This window comes from Mesoplodon mirus (assembly GCF_964341445.2).
Source record: "Mesoplodon mirus genome assembly, chromosome: 6".
Taxonomy (NCBI): Eukaryota; Metazoa; Chordata; class Mammalia; order Artiodactyla; family Ziphiidae; genus Mesoplodon; species Mesoplodon mirus.
The window spans coordinates 44,629,081-44,650,272 of NC_138982.1; the positions used below are offsets into that span (position 1 = coordinate 44,629,081).

Consider the following 21,192-nt stretch of genomic DNA (forward strand, 5'->3'; position numbering starts at 1 on the left):
AGCATGGACGCACTGTTTCTTCCTCCTTTACTGAATGTGAGACCACTTGGTCCCCTCAGCTGAGGCACCTGGGCAGGTCTGCTGAGAAATGCTTTCAGAGGACAGAGGGCACAGTCCTACTGCTCATTTGAGGAAGGAGGGGGCTCAGGCTGGACAGGAGGAGAGTCAGAGAGGGAAACTGCCTTAAAGTTTACCAAAGGTTTTCCCACACAGCATCTCATTTTATTTTGATCCACAGAACATGCAGGGAAGATATCAATGTCCTCACTTTATGGGTGAGGAACCTGAGGCTGAGAGGTTCAGTGACTTGAGAAAGGGCACAAAGGTAAGGGGTTCAGGGGAACAGACAGAAAAGTCTATTTCTAGTTTCGTGTCTGTGTGTCACCTGGTAAAACTTGGATGGTGAAACTTAAAGCTAAAATGAGCTTATGCAGGGAAGGTCTCCATTGAAAGTCTCTCACAAGGAATACAGCCTGTTTTTCAGAGGCTTGTGGCCCACTGAGGCCTAGGAGACTTGGTCCCTTCTCTGAAATAAAGCTTACAGCCCAGTTGACAGAACATACAAGAGCTGGTTAATATAATACTTACTTAACTAGTGCTAAGGAAACTGGATGCTGGGGCCTTGAGAAGCCACTTGAGCAATCACCCTGGACACTATTTTGGGGTCAAAGACTAAGGCTGGGGAGAAGGTGACTGCAGATCTACTGTTCACCTGCAGACACTTGGTCAGGGTTGGGGGGACTCAGTGAAAGGGGCTTGGCCTGGACAAGCATTAGCCCTCCTCAGCGGAAGTGTGTTGTCTGGGCCTCAGTTTCTCATCTATAAAATGGGAAGAAGGGGGTTAGCCTACTTCCCAAGGCTATTATTCGGATTAACGTTTTCAGGTTTGTTATTTTTTTAAGTTAATTGGCAGTGGTGCTAAGTGCCTCACAGAATCTACAAAGCAGCCCCAAGTAGCAGGTATCATATCACCTTTCCAGAGATGGGGATAGAAGCTAAGAGAAAGCGAGAAGCTCACCTGAGGTCCACAGCCTCTGAGTGGTCAGGTCAGGCTTCAAATCCAGATTTGCCCAAAACTCGGGAGTTTCAGGGCAGTACTGGCACTTTATTCTAGAGCAGAGATTCTCACAGGTATGAGGTATGCTTGATCTGCTCGTAGTCACATACTTGTATTTATTTTAACATTTCAGATAACATTAAAAGCAGGCATGAGACTTTTACATTTATGAAAAAGAGAGCAAAAAAATATATATTGTGAATGCATGCTCTAAATGTTTCTTCCACGGGCACACAAAGGAAGCTGTGAAAGTTAGTGCCGTTCCTGGGTAGTGGGTGCTCATAAATTGCGGTTCCCTTTAATTAAGAAGCCAGCATGTCACCCACATGGTTGTCATCAGCCCTGGTCTCAAAGTCTCTGACTTCCCTTCCCTTCCAAAGCCACCTTTGGTGTTTATTCTAATCTGATTTTACCTGAATAAACGGGTGGGGGAAGGGTGAGGGAGGGACACAGTGAGTCACCTCCTGCACCCCAGGCCCAGAATAGCCTTGCACAGGTTTTGAGCTGTAGTTACATGGAGCAAAAGAGGCAGGCTTCTGCTTGAGCACTTATTTTATTACAAGCTGTGGAAAATTTTCATTTTACTGGTTAAAAATAAGAACTTCCAAAATTCCTTGATATTGTATCTACTTTTAAACAATGTTCACAAGGGAAGCCTAGCCAGCTCCACTAATATGAACCTCTGCATGGGGAAAAGTGAGTCCAAATGTGGAAGCTGCTTCAAAAAAATCTGTTCCCCAGTATATTTTGGGAATCTCTGCACATCAATTGCCCCCTTTTAATTGAGGATCTGTTTTAATACAACAAGGTTTTGAGAACTTTTTAGATCAAACCCTCCCATTTCCCCCTCACTTAGAATTGGTGTTTGTCAATATTTTGTTGTATTTCCTTCAAGTATCTTTGTAACCAAAGGGATAAAATTTTCTGGATGGAGTCGAGTTCCCACAACCCTTTTGTGCTCTGCAGCTTGCCTTTTTCACTCACCATTAGTTCTTGAGATACCTCCGTGGTGACATTGCTGGAGCTGGTTCATTTCTTTTACCTGCTCTGTGCTGTGAGGCTCCCACACCACGATAGGGAATATCGCACCCCACGATGGGAGGAGGAGCAGAAATGGGAAATCTCAGACACTGCCGGGGCACAGACAGCAGTGGTAAACCACTCTGGAGAGCAGTTTGACAGCAAATGCTGAACTGAAAATGCACCTGTAGGCCAAATGACCCGGCAGGTTCTTCACGTCCTAGACCTGGAGAGTTTCCTGTACGTGAGTTCACAAGGGGATGAGCATGGAGGTGCAGTGCAGCACTGTTTTATTAAAACAAAACGGAACCAACCCCAAAGGCTGTGTTATTCTAACACTTCAAAAAGATAGCGTGAGTGAAAGTACTAAAGGTCACTGAATCATATATATATATTTTTTTTTCTTTTTTCGGTATGCGGGCCTCTCACTGCTGTGGCCTCTCCCCTTGCGGAGCACAGGCTCCGGACACACAGGCTCAGCGACCATGGCTCACGGGCCCAGCCGCTCTGCGGCACGTGGGATCTTCCCGGACCAGGACACGAACCCGTGTCCCCTGCATCGGCAGGCAGACTCACAACCACTGCGCCACCAGGGAAGCCCTGAATCATATATTTTAAAATGGTTAATTTTGTGTCAGGTGAATTTCATCTTAATTTTTTAAATGTGATTTTTACAAAAGGGAATGTGCTGGGCACAGTTCTAGGGATCTTGAAGCCATATCATGAGATGGGTCCTGACTCTGAGAATCCTAAATTCTAAAACTAATATTTAGCACAGCCATGTGCATGTAAAGAAGCTGAGTAAATAATGAATCAGATTACTTTAAGATTGAGCAGATATCTTTAGCTACTCCAATCCAGTCAAGTGTCATTATTTTTCAGAAGAGCGAAATCAAGGACTTTACAGGTTCAGTAGCTTGGCCAAGTTCACCCAGCCAGTAAGTGGCAGGAAAGAACCCATGGCTGCCTTGGTATCCACTGGCAATTTTGCACACTCCTCAATTAGAGGGAAGAGAACTTCAAGCACCTGGGCCTCTTCTGGCATCATATACACCTTCTCAGCTTGGGCAGGTAGAGCCTTTCAGAGGTTGGAGTAATGAAGGTGGGAACTAGCCAAATGCTCAGCCCATCAACACAGCCACAGTGATTCCAGGGGAGGTGAAACGAAAATGTTTTCATGGGGAAGGGAAAGTTGAGAAGAGCATTGCAGGGGATTTTGAGTTCTTAGAAAACAAAAGGTGGCAACCTGATCATGCATCAAACCCTGGAGTCAAAGACTGGAATGGGCCTTAGAGGACATCCTCTCCCGTCTCTGGAGTCCATTCACTTCCTCCATCAAGTGCAGGGGCTCCATGTTTCCAGCAGCATCCTCACTGTGAGGCCACCCAAGGCAGCTGTTGCTCTTCAGATTTCTCCTTGCCCATCCTACAGTTCTCACTGCTCCAAATACCCCAGCCTCAGTTTCTTCCCGCTCCCTCCTACCACGTGTGCTAAATTCTCTTCTTGATTATAAAAGTAATCCAAGTCCATGGTAGAACATTTTAAATCATAGAGAGGCGAAAAGGAAAAGTAACCCACAGTCTCAGCAATCAGGGATCAGTACTGTTCTAATGTTGACCTTATTTCAATCCTGTAATAATATTAGCCATTGTATCTTTAAAAGCAGGCCTTTGGAGGACCTCTGTGATTCTTTGATTTCCTAAATCTTTATCCATTTTTAAACACAGCTCCATCCTTTCCATCTCTCTACCTCTTTCAGCCACGCACTGACTACAAGTTTCCTTCACTGATCCTTAAAATCTTTCAGCCTACTACGAAGAAATTATTTCTGTCAGTTCCTCTTTAAAAATCCCATTGTTTGCTTACAGTTTCTGACACGTAACTTTTTCTCTCTTAAACGACCCTCTTTTTTATTCCCTACACATGCATACCCTGTATTTCACTTCAAGCCTCCATTCATCCTTATGCTTTTATTTTCTTGTTCTTTTCCATTTCCTTTGTTCTTTGTGAATTGCTTTGATTTTCTTTGTCTTCAGACTCCTGGCTACATATGCTTTGTGTCTCCCAAGGACTTTGGAATAATTTCTAGGGATGAATTCTCATGCCTACATTTTCACAAAGCAGGCGGGGGTATATGCAGCACAGTGGATAGATGAGGCCCGAGGAGGTCTCAGGAGACTGAGGCTGGGGTCACATGACTCAGCATGTTGGGCTAGAAGGCACCTCCACACAGATTCCTGGGTGATCTCTTGGCTAACCTCTGCCCCAATGAGCTTAACTTTTCTACCCACCAAGGTCCCTTAGTGAAAGAATAACTTTCCCCAAGCTATGTCTACCAAACAAATGCATCTTTTAAATAATAATGACCTGTGAGGCCCTGTCAGTGGGAAATGTATTATTTCTCTTAGACTTTTTAGAATATTGAAAAGAATTCATGGTCTTCATCTCTACACTCAGGAGATTCAGGGACCTTGGATGAGAACTATTCCAATCCTTTTCTGCTTCTATAACTGGGTTATGAAACAGACAGAGAATATTACATACAAATATGTTCATTGGCTATAGTGGATAGGTCTTTGGTTATCTATCTTAGTGAGGTCGTAAACTTGCTGATCCTAGTATTCTATAGAAGAGGAATTAAGAAAGGAGAAGAATTGACTCTTTCAGGAAGGGCATATAATCTAACAAAGGAGCGGTTAAATAATGTGTGCACATACACATTATATCTCAAGTCCATTGGCATCCACAAGTTAATAACAACGGCAGACACTTCCTGAGCACTCACCTTGCAACATGCTCTGTCCTAGCACTTTGGTACACTGTCTTGTTTAATCCTCGTAACAGCTCTGCATAGAGTGTATTATTTACTCGAGGAAATTGAGTCTCCTAAAGATAAGTACTGCAAGATCAGATCAGATGAAAGCCCACATGCTCCCACAATGCCACAGCCCTCCCGGTAGGAGCTGGTTTCTGCATTACACCTCTGCTTTCCCCCTAATGTATGTGTTAGCTGAGTTGGTGGCGGGGCTCCCATTCAGGACTTGGCATATCTCTTAGGCAGTCGGCTGTCTGAAGCAAGGCGTCTATCTTATTCATCCTGTCTCCCCAGTACCTGAAATGAAGTAACTGCTCTCTAGTTATTGATTGTACAATTTGAACCCAAGTGTAAAAAAATCCCATAATTCGTGTGAACACTAACAGAAATTACTACTTGACCAGACTCAAGTGATACCTTTTTGTTGGAAGCCGCCAAAGTAAAAGGGACCCACCTTGCTCCAACTGCAACACAGAGTGGGAGACGGCTGAGCTTGCAGTCCGGTACTCAGGCCTTTTCCTAACTGTGAGGTGAGTGGGAAGACCTCCCACGCCCATCTCTGAGCTGTTGCTGAGAACTTTGAAAGTAGCCGAGGGTCTGGGACAACTGTGAACCCAGGACAGGAAATGCCAGAGTTCTCCCACCTCTTTCCCACCCAGGAGAATGAAGACAGTGAGTGGGCCGAGCCCATATGGCAGCAAGGGTGCAGGGCTGCTAGGGGGTCAGAAGAAGTGACTCTGAAAGGCAGAAGGAAGGGTCTCCATCCTGAGCCCTCTCTGGTGGCCAAGAAGCCTACCTGCCCCTATGGCCATCAGCCCCGCTCTATCTGCAGGCAAGTCTGACCCTTCAGAAAGCCCCATCCACCCCAAGTTGGTCTGAGCTCCCCAGACAGACAGCAAAGCCCATGAATCTGCATCCAGAGCAAGAATGCCTCAACACAACCAGGATTTTTTTTAACTTGGGGAGGATGGAGCAGCGGATAGGAAACGGCTTTGCCCTCTGTCCAACTCTGAGGCAACCCACCACCGTGAGCTCTGAGAAACAGCAGTTTTGTTTTGGAAACTGGCATCCAGGGCAGGCTTGCTCCTGGAAATGAATTTGGTTCCCCCTCAGCTGCAATGTTCTACTTCCAGCCTCCCTGCCAACACCCCCTTCCAGCTGCCCCTCTCAAAGGCACCATTGTGCCCGCCTGGCACAGCAACAGAGGAGGGATGAAGAGGAAGAAAACATTTTCTGCCCATGGGATGTTCTTAAGCAGGTTGTGTGTACATGGCTTCAATGCTGCATTCCTGGAGCCCACACAAACCCGCCAGAATGCCATCATCTCTGTCACAGATGGCAGCCACTTTCCAGTCTAACTGGCCCGCCACCACTCACTGTCAGAGAACGCGGAGCATGCAGCTAGATGGACACGGGCGGTAGGAGGGGGACCATGATGACACTTTTTCAGCACAGCACTTTAGCCTGCCAAAGCAAGGCTGAATGAAGATTCCGAATCTCTGAACTGGAAGGGGATCTGGTCCCATGTGCCGCTCAACAAAAAGATTCATTCTGGCACATTCTGATAAGTACACATCCAGCCTTTTCCTGAATACTCCCAAGGGTAGGAAGCTCACTACATTTCCAGAAGCCTGTTCCATTGTAAGAAGGCTCTGACTTTCAGAAAGTTCTTCACGATGTTGAACAAGGATGTATGTCCCTTTCATCGCCATATCCTTCCCTTGTCAGCCCTTAGCACAATGCTTGGAAGAAAATAGAGGCTCAGTAAGTGTTTGTGGGATGCATGACTGAATTCCCCATCTTTGGGCCTATTTCCACCATCTGGGGGCTCACAGAACATGCCTTTCTGCTCCTCCACACCACTGCCCTTCATAGGGCTGAAATCTATCTTCCATGTCATCTCCTAGTGATCTTTGCCGACGTCCACAGTTCCTATACAGCTTGATGTACAGACTCCTGACTCTCCTGACCACTCTTCTCTTGATAGACCCCATTTTTTCCAGTGTCCTCCTTAAAATGAAGAATCAAATCCCTTATATCTAGAATATGCCAAAAGTAGTCTCATAGGAAACAAAGCACAAAATTCACAGGCCTCAGGTACATGCTCTATAAGCTGGATTGTCTTCTTGATCTTGTCATTTGCATCTTCTGCAGGAAACCTGTAAGTTCATGAAGCCCACCACAAACCTGGATAAACTGGGAAAACAAGGACCTTCCTCAGTTTCACTGACTCAGTGTTTCCTCATCTGTAAAAAAAAAAAAGAGGATACAAATACCAACCTTGCAGGGCTGTAAGAATGAGACATAAAATATATGAAGTGCCTGGTTCATAATAGTTACTCAATAAATTATATCTATTTATATTATCATATAACACATGTGTATTAGTATCTAACTGCCCACAGCAAGACATTAGCTCCTAAAATGCTATAAAACAGCTCCTCTGAATGCAGGGGAAGCCACTGCTCTGGAAGATTTAGCTACATGCCAGGCCAAAAAAAATTTTTTTAATGTAGATAATACCAGACTGTCTTTCTTGAAATGTTATCATCACTCATCAACACCACTCAATTTCTTCCCTTTTCTTCCCTCAGGATACACATCAGATTATTGACACTAAAAACATTCTCTCTAGTTATTCTCTAGGGAAAATAGACGGCACTATTTGCCCTGACTGCTTTTCTTTCACTCCCAATAAATTTCTCTGTTCTGGCCATAGGCCCTGCAGATATGCAGATATCTACTGCCTTCTCAGTGGTATGCTGGGGCCAGCTTGCTTGCTGGCACATCTCTTCCTAACTCTGCTTTCAGTGATGTCACATTTGTAGCTTGAAATTGGCCATAGTGGGAATATTTACACTGTGGAACACCACCATCAGAGCTTCTTTTTTTCCTGGAGATCCCGCTGTTAAGCATTTAGCAGGACATCACTGCCTCTAGCGTTGACCTGCAGGAGGTCCCTTAAGGAAAGGGACTGTGTCCCACTTCCACTCCATCCCCAGGGTCTAGCACAAAGTAGGTTCCCAACATTCTTGATGGATGAATGAGTGCTTTTTGTCTTCTGTCTCTTAATGTTTGTCTCATATACATCACGCCCCATGTGTCCCATTCTTATTACCAGCTGTTCAGGTATAGAGTTCCCTTAGCTGTGATCAGAGGACCATTTCTTGCAGACTTGGATTAACCTTCCATATTTCTCCCTAATCTGGGCATTCAGTCCACTTTATTCGGTCAATATACTCATCCTGGGAAGTTGTGGGAACTCATCTGGAAGGAAAAATACCTTGTCAGGTTTCTTTAAGGAACACCTTGGTTTTTGTTTGGGGATCTCTGTACACATTCTTCCAATTAAAAAATAGTTATATTGGACTTCTGAAATGGGTAAGACATACCAGAACTATGGAAAACACAGAGCCATGTAACATACGGTCCCTCCCTTCTGGGAGCTTAAAATCTCCTGGGGACAGGCAAATATGCATGATCTACGGCAGAATATACATTCCATATATGACAGAAAAACAATGCAATGAAAATTCAGAGAAGGGTAAGATCAATTTCTAGCTAGAGCAATTTCCTCTATAGAAAAAGCCCCAGAGAGGAGTTAGCTTTTGAGCTGGAAGGGTAGGATTTTAATATGCATAAAAGAGCTGCATGGCAGTTTAGGCAGTGAGTACAGCAGAAACAGAAGCAAGTAGGCCCAACTCTGTGGCCTATATATGTGGCCCTAATTAAGCCCTAACTCTTGCAAGAGACAGCCATGTGAACTAGAAAGGTAACTTACCACCTCTAGGCCTCATTGTTCTCATTTTGGTAATCAGACATTACCAAACCTAATGTTCCATCTGGCTTTACCATTCTACGATTCTGTGCATTGGCCCTCAGCCAGCTGCCAAAATTCCTCTTTACAAAATCACTCATGTCCTCTTGGTTGCCAATCTAAATGACCAAAGGTCTAATTCCAGATCTGATGACTCTGATTAGCTATGTGACAATGGACCATTTCTTTCACCTCCTGAACCTCCATTTTTCTCATCTATAAAATGAGGTAATTAGACTGAATGATCTTTCAAGACTCTTCAGGTCTTTGATTCCATGAGAACACAGATGCAGAGATGAGAGATAGAGAGAGATCCTTTTTGGAGAATGGAAAGGAAGAATTCATGGAGATAATGGTATTTGTAGAAATTTGGAAGAAGAGCACAGAAAGGGTGCTAGGGTGTCCTCAAGTGTATCCTACCACTAAAGGACTGTAATAATGGGTCCAGACAAGGATCATCATCCACTGATTAAGAACTCTATAATGGAAGAGTCAGGCTGACGACACCTGAACCCACTAACCAACCTGAACATCACCAAAAAATGAGACAAGTAAACTATGTGCCTCCTGATGAGATGCAATAGGAAATACACTGATAGCGTATTCTTGCCAAAATGTCAACCCTGAATTTGATCAAGCCTCCAGATAGGCTGGGAATATGTTTTAAAAACACCTCAGAGATGCAATCAGCAATATCCAGAATCTGGAAAATGCTACATGGCCTTACTTCTCAAAGTGTGGTCCATCACATATGCAACCTCAGTATCACCAGAGAGGATGTAGAAATGCGGTCTCAGGCCACCTCAGACCTCCCAAATCATAATCTGCATTTTAATCATCCTGAAGTGATTCGTATGCACATTAAAGTTTGCTCTGCTGTACAGGACAAATGACCCATTACCCATTTCTTTCAATAAATATTATACGGCAAGAAAAAAAAACAGGGAATTTATAGATCAGAAGAAACCTAAAGGACATATCAACCAAATTCACTCTGTAGACCTGTCAGACAAAACAATTTTTTTTCAAATGAGACTGTTGAGGAAATTTGAACAATTACTGGCTATTTATCAATGTTAAAGAATTATTGTTACTTTTTAAGAGTGATAAGCGAATTGAGATAATTCTTTTTTTTAAGAGTCTTATCATTTAGAGATACATACAGAAGTATTTATAGATGAAATGATAGAATATCAGAGATTTGCTATAAAATAGCTCAAATGAAGTGGGGTAGAGTTGAAATAAGATTAGCTGTGAATTGCTAATTGCTGAAGCTGAGATTTGGGGTACATGGGATTTATTATTTTATCTTCCTACATATTCGAAAATATCCATAATAGAAAGATTTTTAAAAAGAAAGTCCAGGAAGGAGTCACCAAAGATGGGAGAGACAATCAAGATAACGCAGAGGCAGGGAACCCAAGAAAGAAAATTTCAAGCTGAAAGGGGACAAATGCCCCCAGAGGCATCGAGGCCTGGGTTACACCTTACAGTCTGGCCTGGAAGAGGTCATTCCAGAGAGCAGACACTGCCCAATGGCAGGAGTATGAAACAAAACAATCTGCGTTCTAAACTGGAGAAAATCAGCGTTATCCGTGGCACCGTGAATCGAGGTTAGAAGACGGGAGAATTTCCTAGTTGCTAAAAACTGAAACAGGTCATCAAATAAATTATGGGATCTCCTTCTCTGGGGACCTTCCTAAATAGAATCGTCTGGGCTGAAATGGAGGCGGCCTCACTCAGATCCGCCGCCTTTTTCAGGTCACCGAGGAGGCCGGCAGGTACGCACCCGGGGCTCGGAAAAGCCCGAGGCCCGGGCAGGGAAGCACCACTAACCTCTCTCACCTCCTCGGCTCTCTGCTCCTCAGAGAGCACGGAGAACTTGGCGGGTCCTAGTTCTGCCCAGAATTACGGGGATTTTAAGGATCTGAGAGATGGGGGAGGGGGTTGGGGGAATGGGATGAATACGACTACCCACCGGCCCTCCACCAAACCAACCATTCCTTAGCTTAGAAAGAAACTAGAACTGTGGGTACTGTCGTCGCAAGTGGGGACGACGGTTGAACTTGCCGACAGCTGCGGCCGGCGCAGCAAGGCCTGGAGCAGGCGGGCGCGGGCGGCTCCCGGCCTGAGCTCCGGCAGATTCCTGAACGGCTTCCAGGCGGGCAGGAACCGGGCTGGCCTGGATGCACCCCACCCCGCCCCGCGCCTGCAGCGCTGCTGCCTCGGACCCGGGCGGCCCGCGTCCGGCACCTCGCAGCCCGCGCCCACTCTGAGCACAACTTGGGGCGTGTGCGAGCTTGCTGCCAGGCAGCCGGGGACAACAGCTCTCTGTTTCGACCCATACCCGGCTGTAAATACCTGGGTTTCGCTGCAGCGCAGCCTCGGCTCAGGGGCGAGCCTGCCAGCCCGGTCCTAGGTTAGCGATGGCCAATGGTGAGCACAGGGACCGCCGTCCTCCTTGCGCCCTCCCCAGGAGGCGCCCCCCACCCGGGTCCCAGCAGGGGGAGGGGGGCCCCATGACGTCATGGAACTATTGGAGGATTTAGCTCAGGAGCCCGCCGGGAGCGGCCCTGGGGCCGGTGTTCCATTTAAGCCTACGGTGTACTTCTCTCAGCTCCACGTTCCCAGATCTAGCACGGCAATTTTCTACCTTTCCCGAGCCTTAAGCAGCCCTAGGGTTCTGAAAGAAATCAGTGTGTGGTGACCAGGCCAAGAAGTGTGGAGAATGGGCATGCAGGTATTGGTCAGGCAAGGCTCCCACTAGCATGAGTTGGGCCAAGGGGCCATTAAAATGCTTCCAGCAAGATCTCAGGTAGTGGGAGAATGATTTCAGGCTGAAAAATGCCTCATGGCACAGGTAATATTATTATTAACTGTAATAACAATGCAGACAGCTTTGGAATGCTGCTGTCTTCCAGAGACCAGTCAAACCCTCGAAATAAATGTTATTTCCCCATCCCCACCCCATTTTACAGATGACAGATTAAAGCTCAAAGAGGTTAAGGAACCAACACAGGATCGCACAGCTGGCAAGTGACAGAGCCAGGATTTAAACCCATATCTCTTTGTCTGCAAGCCCAGGCATGCTCCTTCCAAGACAAGGCACTGCCTCTCAATTTTCAAATAGGTGCATTCCAAAGGTGGGGAGCAGCTACATCCAACAGTCCCCAGGCTCCCCGCACCTCTTCTACTCGCCCCAGTCCACCTATGACTCAGTGAGATAGTGGGGGAAGGGGACATTCTATCATAAAGCAGAGTGAGGACTGTTTGCTCTTCCAGAGAGAGGTTAACGGCTTACCAAGTTAATAACTAACACTCCTAGCTTGTTATGACTAGCGATGGAGGGGACAGAGTACACTTAAAACAGCAGTAGGGAAGAAAGGTGACTTTAGGGAATACCCTGTGCCAAGGACTGTGCTGTGCTAATGGTTTACTTTTTTTTTTTTTTAACACAAAGCTGGCACAGAGGCAAGATATAATACTGATACCAACATTGACGTGCCAGGCACTGCTCTAAGTACTCTACAATGCAGTGTAGTAGTGGGAGATTTCAATTATTCAAACAACAGCTGGAAGTTTAATTTTGCGATAAGTCTAGCATCAGCAAAAGTCCCAATTTGCTGCACTGACTCTTTCGTCTCCAGAGTAGAATCTGGCATCTGACTTGCCTGGGTTTGCAACCGAGCTCTGCCAGCCTGTAGAGGGGAAGTTGTGTAGCCTTAAGCCAGCACCCTAACCCCTCTGAGACCCTGTCCCTTGGGGGTAGCAGTGGTGCCTCCCTCACGCTGTTCATGTGAGCATCCCAAGAGAGAATGTAAGGGAAGGACCAGCACAATGCACAAGGAAGCTCTTGTCAAATAGCTGCTAGTATTATTACCTCTAGATGGGAGGGGGCGTTTTGGCCAACAATGAATAAATTGAGGTCATGCAGAAGTAACTACAACCAACAGAGAAAGTGACTGAGTGGTCTAGGAGGTGATAAGGGTCCAAGAACTCAATGCTGGGCACAGGGCTGAGCAAAGCTAATTTCAGAGTTTGGAGAAAAGTCTGACCCAGTGAATAAGTCAGAGAATAAGTCTGACTTATTTATAAATCCCTAAATAAGAATATGTGTGTAAAGGGACTTCCCTGCTGGCACAGTGGATGTGATTCCCAATGGAGGGGGCCCAGGTTTGATCCCTGGTCAGGGAACTAGATCCCACATGCATGCCGCAACTAAGAAGCCTGTGTGCCGCAACTAAGGAGCCAGAGAGCCACAACTAAGGAGCCCACGAGCTGCAACTAAGGAGCCCGCCTGCCACAACTAAGACCTGGCGCAATAAAATAAATATTTTTTTAAAAAAGAATACGTGTGGGCTTCCCTGGTGGAGCAGTGGTTGAGGGTCTGCCTGCCGATGCAGGGGACACGGGTTCGTGCCCCAGTCCGGGAAGATCCCACACGCCGCGGAGCGGCTAGGCCCATGAGCCATGGCCACTGAGCCTGCGTGTCCGGAGCCTGTTCTCCTCAACGGGAGAGGCCACAACAGTGAGAGGCCCGCGTACCGCAAAAAAAAAAAAAAAAAAAAAAGAATACGTGTATAAAAGACAAAAGGATGGAAGATATTCCAAAATAAATTCCTAACAGTTCATTAATTCTATCAAGAAGAAAGCAGCAAAGAGCTTAAAAAAAAAAAAAAAGAATCACCATGACAGCAAAAAGGAGCTCTGGGTTGAGCCCATGCTTTTGGAGGGTTGTACACATACTCACAGACAGGGTGTGAGCATGTAACCCGGTGTAAACGCACAAGGCAACTCAGACCTGTGAGCCTAGCTTTGGACAAGCTGAAGGCCAAGCAGAATGTTAGACAATGTTTGAAGCAAAAAAGAACATGGAAAACATACCTCTTTAGGACTTTGACATTCTGAAAGAGGTTTTTTTTATCTTTTCTGGAGAGAGAGTAGCCTTAACCAAAAATGGAATAACAGATGATAAAGGTGGGTATCAGAGCCCAAAGCTGATCAATAGAGAACTAACTGGCCTTGGAAAACATACACACTTGAATCCAAGTTGCTGGACAAACCTATAGATGGCATTCGGGGACCACTTTGACAAATCCAGAAAACACAGTAGGTTCCATCCAATGAGAGGCAAACAGACAAATGTCCCAGTTTTTAAAAAATAAGTAAAGGATACATTCTGGAAACCACAGACTGATATACTTCATCCCGACCCCTGGCAAAATTCTGGAATAAAGTATTAACCAAGTACTTGCCGTTTACAGATATTAGTGGCTTAATATGAGTTCTCTTATTCCTTTTCTGATAGAGGTTGTAGGGTGGTTATTTAGGAAATGCTATTTGATCTCAGCACAATGTCTTATGTTTTAGTGGAAAGAGCACAGAATTGAGGTCTGAACACCTGGATACTAGTCTAACTCCACCATTAGTAAGTTGGGTGACCACAGGCAAGATCCTTAACCTCACTGGGCCTCACTGATGAAAGAATGTTCTCTTGGGTCCCTCTCATCTCTGAGTTCCATGATTCCACACTGTAATGAAAAGTGGGCTGGGTGACAGTCCTGTTCAGAGGATGCAGCCCTGATAAGGCAGCCACACCCCGAGGGCCATTTAATGCACAATATCTGGTGTGTTAAACTGACCAAGGAGAGGGCTTCTTCCCTGTTTTGCCCTTTATATATGTGTATTAATGGACTTAATCTCCAAATAATAGGAGAGCTATTGCATAGGGTCACAGAATGAAGATTTAATATAAACTAGATGGACTGGTGGGGGCTTGGGCTGAAAGTCAGATGAAATTAAATAAGTGCAAAACCCTCTGTCTAAGTTATTTTAAAATACCTACACAAGTTCAGGATGGGGAAGACTGGGCTGAGAAGTAGATGATGGGATGAGGGCCTGAGTGCCTGAGATGACCGCCCACTCAAGCTGAAGTGATTCAGTCATCATGTAGCTGCTCATAAAAGAGCTAGTGCAAACTTGATCATATTTAACACTAAGGATAATGATCATTGGGGACATGTTGAGCCTCTACATGGGCTCCCCTCATTATCTCATTTCTGGGGCGTGATAATATTAGGGGATCCCAGCCCCAGGAAGTGCTGGTGCCGTTGCCGCCTGTGCCATCAGATTCTGCCATTGGTGTTCTTTTCAGTGCCAGTACCTTATGGAGTAGGACAGTAACAAACCGTAGTGTGTACAGAACGGGGAAGGTCCCACAGGAGGAGCCAGAGAGTTGACAGTGCTCAACCCAGAGACACAACTAAATGGTGGTGTGAGAGGGAAGAGAGAGAAAGGAGTGGTTAAGACCGAGGCTCCGACAGCCTGCCGTCAATCTGTGTACTTCCATTTGTAAGTTGTGTGACTTTGGACAAGTTACTTAACTACCTCTGTGCCTCAGTTTCCCTAAAAGTACAGTGAGGGTAATCCTAGTAACTAACTTATGAGATTATTATGAAGGTAATAAATGAGATGTGTATAAAAGCCTACCTGGCAAATGGCAATATTTAATGCATATGCATGCTGCTGCTGCTGATGATGTATGCACATCATCGTGTACCCAGTGGGCACTTCCATGGAGGAGAAGGAGGTTCATTCTGTCTGACTTCAGAAGGCAGAGTAAGACCAATGGGTGGAAGCAGGAGAAAGAGAATCAAGTTCAACATTAAAAGACCTCTCAAATAATCAGAACTTCCTAATAAAGGAATTCCCAGTCACCAAAGAAGCTCACTCTCTACCATTTTGTAGCTGGGGAGACAAGTCATGGGGATGATAAGATACGATAAATTGAGAGCTGCAAAGAAATCAGGAAGTATGCCAAAATGAATGGCAACAAGCCCTACCTTTCTATTACTCATCTGTTAAGAAATCTCTGGAAGTTTGGATTTGTTGGTAACCTCAAAGATAGTGGATTTTTGTTGCATGCTTTTGATTTTTTTTCCTGCCTCACAATAAGCAAGATGAAGAGCTTGGGCTTTGTAATCAGATTCCCCAACTTTGGACCCCTGCTCTGTTATTTATCAACTGTGCAATCTTGGATAACTTAGCTTACCTCTCTGGGTAATGTTTTCTTCTGTAAATGAAGTAAACTACCTCCAATCCTGAGGAACAAGGATCAGAGCTAATATATTTTTTGCTGCATTGGTAAGCATTATGCCAAAGTAGGCTGACTTTATAGATATGTGAGACAGGCAGATTGGAGCCTACTGGCCTTTTGTACCTGGCGGTGATGCGGGTGGTAGAGACTGGATAAAGAAACTCTGCTACATCAGCAAGCACATATGCCAAAATTGCACTTACGATAGAGATACAGGAGACAGGAAAATTCTGAAAGCCATCCAAATCTTAAAGTCTTATACTTCTCACAAGAGGGGTAAAATAAGAAGGGGTAAAATGAAACTTTTCTGTCATTTGTTGAGAATATGCTGTGTTAGGTTCTGGACTCAGTGCTCCACCAGATCTTCACAATGCTTAGGGAGGGGCAGGATTGATGATAATGAGGTTGGACTGGAGAACAGTTTGCAGTTGTCTTCTGAACCATCCCTAAAGCCCTTCTAGATCTATAGACGGTTCCTGGAGCTTTGTGCTGTCTCCCCAGAGCTGACCAGGACTGGACCTCCCTCATCCCACTGCAGTGGCCAAGGCATTAGGCCTGAGCAACGTTGCCCAAGATTCAGCTTCTGACAGAGGCTGGCTGGCGGCTGACGGCCTTTCACATTCTCCATGAGAGCCCGCACCACGCATGCACGCACACACACACACACACACATACATACATACATACATGCCACCTTGGGTTGGGATATACTGAGGACACTAATGGATGAAATTTTCTCTCTGCCCCTCAGTGTGACGGAGTTGGGGTGGACCTGAGCGGCATCTTCCTTGAAGGCATTGCTATTCTCAACATTCCCAGCATGTACGGTGGCACCAATCTCTGGGGAGAAACCAAGAAGAACCGGGCTGTGATCCGGGAAAGCAGGAAGGTCGTCACTGACCCCAAGGAACTGAAATTCTGCATTCAAGGTAAGCCAAGCATGAGGAAAATTGCTCTAGGTCAGTGGGAGGGATGTTCAGGCAGGTCTGGCAGCAAACTGTATTAGGGTCTACAGCAGGCTCTAGAAGCTTCTACAGCCTTACAGGGACTCGGAGATACACTGACTCATCATCCCTGATGCTGCAATGTTTAATAATCTAATTGAGAAGAGAAAAGTTACAATAAGGGAGCCCTAAATGACAGTCAGTAGTCAAACTGTGGGACTCCATGAGGTTAGGAGTCAAAAGGCTGTTTGTGTCAAGGTTACCAGTGTCCTTCAGTAACTAAATCCAATAGTCAGTTCTCAATCTTGATCTTGCTTCATCTGTCAGCAGCATCTGACCCAACTGATCACTCCTTCTTCCTGGAAACACTGTCCACTCAGCTTCCAGGACTCCACACCTTCCTGGTTTCCCACTGGTCACTCCTTCTTCGTCTCTTCTGCTGAGTCCTCATCTTCTCTCTAACCTCTTTATGCGGGAGGGTCCCCAGCCCTCTTCTCTTTTCTGTCTGTACTCACTTCTTTGATGATCTCATCGAGTAGTGAGACTTTATTTAAATACCACGTGAGTGCCAGTGACTCAGCAAGTCCAAAACTGATCTCTGACGTCCCTCCCCCAAACCTCCACCCACAGCCTTCTCCATCTCAGTTGACGATAACTCGAACCTGCCCGCTGCTTAAGCCAAAACACTTGGCACCATCCTCGATTCCCTTTTATCTCATATCTCATACCCAACCCATCCAAAAATCTGTTAGCTCTACTCTTTAAAAATATCTAAGATTCCTACCACCTTGGTCTGAGCCACCATCCCTTGTCCCCTGGATTACGCAAACCCTCCCAGCTGGATTCCCTGCTTCTTGCCCCACCCTCTACCGTCTCTTCTCACCACTGCATCAGAATGCCCCTGGGAAAATAGGTCTCTCCATGCCACTCTCCTGCTCAGAATCCTGCAGTGGCTCGGATTGAAAGCTAAAGCTCTTCATGTGGCCTAGAGGGTCCTGGGTGGTTTGGCCTCTCCTCACCTCCAGACTTCATCTTCTTTTACGGCCCCCTCACTCCCTCTGCCTCTGCCACCCTGCCATGAGCCAACTCTTCTTCCTGCCTGGAACAACTGGGTAGTGTGCCTTAGAGGCCATCAACTACCCAGCAGGATACAGGACACAGCTTTCTGAGAGTGCCCTTAAAACTACCTTCAGCCCCACCCCTTACCAGCCACTGCCACAAGCGAACCAGACGGGCCTCAATCAAAGTTCCTGGCAGCTCAGCCTCTTCTGTGGATCGGATGAGCAGGCCCCGCTGATCCGCAGGGGTTCTCAGTGGCCTGGTGAGCCAGAGTAGGGGTGTGGGGAGAAGCCGTATGTGAGGGCTTTGGCAAAGACCCCACCTGAGGAGACAGGAGAATGGATTCAAATCCAAGTGCTGTCACTAACCTACTTTTGGGGACGTCGGTTTTCTTTGCCATAAAACCAGCATCGGGTATAAAAGTTTTGATGACTGAATGGATGGAATTGACCAGACCATTGATTTTTAAACCAGACCTGCCTATCGAAAATGAAGTCCTGGGCCCCAGCCCAGATCTCCATAATCAATCTCTGGGTTGGTTCCTGGGAACCTAAATGTGTAATGAGCTCCCCAGACGATCTGATGGGCTTCCGGGTTTGAGAACCACTGACATAGACAAGTGTCCAGGAATCTGGATCTGGATTCTTTGATGTCCCAGGTGGTTAGTCCTAAGGCTGGATGTGATATCACCAGTAGAAGGAGACAAAATTTGGCCAACCGTTGAGGGAATGGTTACTGGCTTATTTCAGACCTACCTATTAAACAATCAGATTGTCGTACTCTGAAGCAAGGTCATCAAGAGGGGTCATCTCCACGCGTGTGTCCTTTAAGAGAAGACTTGGGATTTTTTTTTTCTCTGCTTCCCTCTTAAGTCCCCTTTATTTCAGAGTAAACTTTTCAATTTGTATAAATTATTAAACTGAATAATGTGTTCCTCCTTCCTCCCTTGGCAGGGGAAGTTGTGGGCACTAGCACAGGGTGGGGGAAGCATTGGAAGTTGTAGAAAGTTTCTGCAAACTTTCCCACCCCAGCCGCCACTCTGGCATCCAGGCAGAGCAGAATCAGGGCAGAATCCCCCTCCCCTCAGGCAGGGGCTGGGGGACGCTCTTGCTGAGGATGTTTTCTGGTTGGGGCTCAAGGACGATCGTCATCTTCCCTTGTATGTCTTACCGTGTATCTTCCCCTTCTTCAAGCAAGAGTAATGTGTCTGCTGATCGCTCATGACCATCATGTACAGGAACTCTCTTCCCCAAATCCCCCTTTCCCACCCCAAGAATATGCTTTCAGAGCTAAAAATGCAGCTACTTCCTGTTCTTTAGATGAGGACAGGAGCTGATCAGAGCAGAGGCTGAGGAGGGAGTCTTGGCTTCTGGGCTTTGCAGAGAATGAACCTACAGTGAAAGCTCTTTCTTAAAGGGCCATGATCTCCTTTAAGATGAGATGTTAATGAGGAAACGCTAAAGAAGCAACCCTTTTTAAAAAGTGGAAAAGCATTGGCCTGGGAGTCAAGAGTCCTGGGTTCCAGTCCAGACTTTGCCTCTCACTAGTGTATGATGTTGGGCAAGTCCTTTCAACTTCTTGGGTTTCAGTTTTCATTATCTGTAAAATAGGCAAGTCTGACAATCATACAGTTTCCTGTAGAGCATAGGTTGCTTACAGCTCCACAGAATTAAGGCATGGCTAGGTTTTGGTCTAGTGGACTCCTTGAACAGAATTATATGGCAGGTTTCTTCCTTCTTTCGGTGTGTTTTGTCTCAGTTTATAGGCCAGTGGCTGAGAAGGTAGGGATCTTTCTCTGCAGGCTCTTTATTTGCTGGGATTCGTTATTCCTTGGCAGTTTCACTGGGGTTGGAGGTGAGGGAGAGGTCAGAAGAGAATAGTGGGAGGGAGGGGGTTTATCATAGGCAGTGTTAAAGGAAATGACAACAGAAAATGTTACTGTCAAATCTCATCACAGGTCAGTCTTTCTCCTTGGAAAAGCAAGGCAAGAAAGAAGGTCAATCAAGATTAGCATGGAATGAGTTCTATAAAACCATTGGCTGATTAGAAAGCAAGAAGTGGTCCTGGGAAAAGCACCAAGCTTGCAGTTGAATGACCTGGGTTTAAATTTAGGCTTTACACTTTCTAGTCTTATAAACCTTGGAAAGTTACCCAACCTCTCTGAGTCTCAGCTTCCTCACCTGTAAAATTGGCATAATAATACCTAGCTTGTCATGATGATGGATGTCAGAGTGCCTGGAACATAGTATAAGCTCAAACTTTAAAATAAATTTTCTCCTCACCTTTAACACTATGTTACATTGGGGCATACCAGCTGAATTCCTGATTTTGAAGTTCTTAGGTTTAGCATTGCCACCCATCTGCACTATCACTAAGAAAGAGCAGAGATCCTGCCAAACTCCAGCCCAGCCTTTGCCCTAGCACATTAAACCTATACCATCAATTGTACCTGCGGTCTCCTTTCCTAGACCTTTCAAATTCCAAGGATGGAGGCTGGATATTATTCATCTTTTCCCCAGTGCCTGACCCAGTGTAGTTAGTCCAAAAAAGATTATTGGATAAATGAGAGGTACTGGGCAATGGCTCTTTTTAGTTTTTATAATACCAGTAAGAATAGGGACAGGTATTTATATTTCATTTTGGCTTGCATATAGTTTTGCATATATTAACTTAACCTAACCCTAACCAGAAACCCATGAGCAAGGTTATACCCACTCCCCTCCATGTCCCTATTTCATAGTTGGGAAAAACAGAGGCCCAGAGAAGCAGCAGGACTTACACAATTTATGTCCAGTGGTCGCATCAGAACCAAGTCCCTGATTCCTAGCCTAGCCCCAAGTGGCTAGTGTCCAACTAGAAAATTTATTTGAGGTCCTACTATATGTTCTGCACTAGCCAGACACTCAGAAAACAGGAAGCATTTATGTTCCAGTCCAAGGAAAGGCTCCATATACACTTGGTTGAAATTCTGCTCCTCCTACAAGACCTACCTCAAGGACCGTCTCTTTCCTAGAGCCTATGGTGGCACCTCTGGAAGTGAGTCTGGCCTCCGAATTCCTAGAGCATTTAATTTGAGCTTCTGTCTTGACAGTACACTGATTATGGGTTGCCTTGTCTCGTAGGCACATGTATCCTCATCATATTTTTCTCCTGCCAGTACCTGGAAAATGGGGAGCATGTGTTCTTCATCTCTGTGTCCCCTTCAAAGCCTAACATCCTACCTGGCTCAGGTTGTTCTACAGAAATGTTTGTCAGAGGGCGGGGTTGGGGGAAGGAATCTTGCCTTTGGCCTGTGAGCACAGTGGGCAGTAGATTCTGGAGATGGACAGGAGCAGACCCTCAGTGAAAAAATCTTTAAAAAAATAATAGTCTTATAAAGAGTTC

At 45.7% G+C, this 21,192-nt stretch overlaps 1 protein-coding gene across 1 annotated transcript in view; it reads left to right on the top strand.

Moving 5' to 3' along the window:
• DGKG (diacylglycerol kinase gamma) overlaps window positions 1–21,192 on the top strand; it is a 185,721-nt gene that overhangs the window by 136,737 nt on the left and 27,792 nt on the right. Inside the window, exon 21 of the mRNA XM_082625389.1 lies at window positions 16,557–16,734. Coding sequence (XP_082481515.1) covers window positions 16,557–16,734 — 178 coding nt within the window. The remainder of the gene's footprint in view (window positions 1–16,556; window positions 16,735–21,192) is intronic.